This window comes from Eurypyga helias, unplaced genomic scaffold (genome assembly GCF_000690775.1).
Source record: "Eurypyga helias isolate BGI_N326 unplaced genomic scaffold, ASM69077v1 scaffold43841, whole genome shotgun sequence".
Classification (NCBI taxonomy): Eukaryota; Metazoa; Chordata; class Aves; order Eurypygiformes; family Eurypygidae; genus Eurypyga; species Eurypyga helias.
This window is the reverse complement of record NW_010230989.1, coordinates 1-232: the sequence shown is the minus strand read 5'-3', so window position 1 is coordinate 232 and position 232 is coordinate 1. Positions and strand designations below refer to the sequence as shown.

The 232-nt window shown below is 69.4% G+C and overlaps 1 protein-coding gene across 1 annotated transcript in view; it reads right to left on the bottom strand.

Moving 5' to 3' along the window:
- The window catches only part of MAT2B (methionine adenosyltransferase II, beta), a gene marked incomplete at its 5' end in the record, with an annotated part of 10,746 nt that extends 10,619 nt beyond the window's left edge, over positions 1-127 (bottom strand). Inside the window, one exon of the mRNA XM_010160913.1 lies at positions 4-127. Within this exon, the coding sequence (XP_010159215.1) occupies positions 4-127 (124 nt within the window). The remainder of the gene's footprint in view (positions 1-3) is intronic.
- Between the last annotated feature and the right edge of the window lie 105 nt (positions 128-232).

The following is a 232-nucleotide window of genomic DNA, read 5'->3' as shown; positions in this document are numbered from 1 at the left end:
CACCCAGCCCGCAAAGTCCAGGCACGCGGCATCACCGCAGTGCCCGCTGCCACACGTTAAGCCTGTTCTGCGCGGCCGGGCCGCCAAGGCGAAGCGCTCTGCGGGCCGGGCAGACGTGCGAGTCTCTCTACGGCAATCAGCGCAAAGATGGCGTAAGGCGCACGGAGCTACTCCACCTTCCAGGGCTGGGCGCTGAACCCCGGCGCGGGGACAGGAGCGACGCAAACGGGGC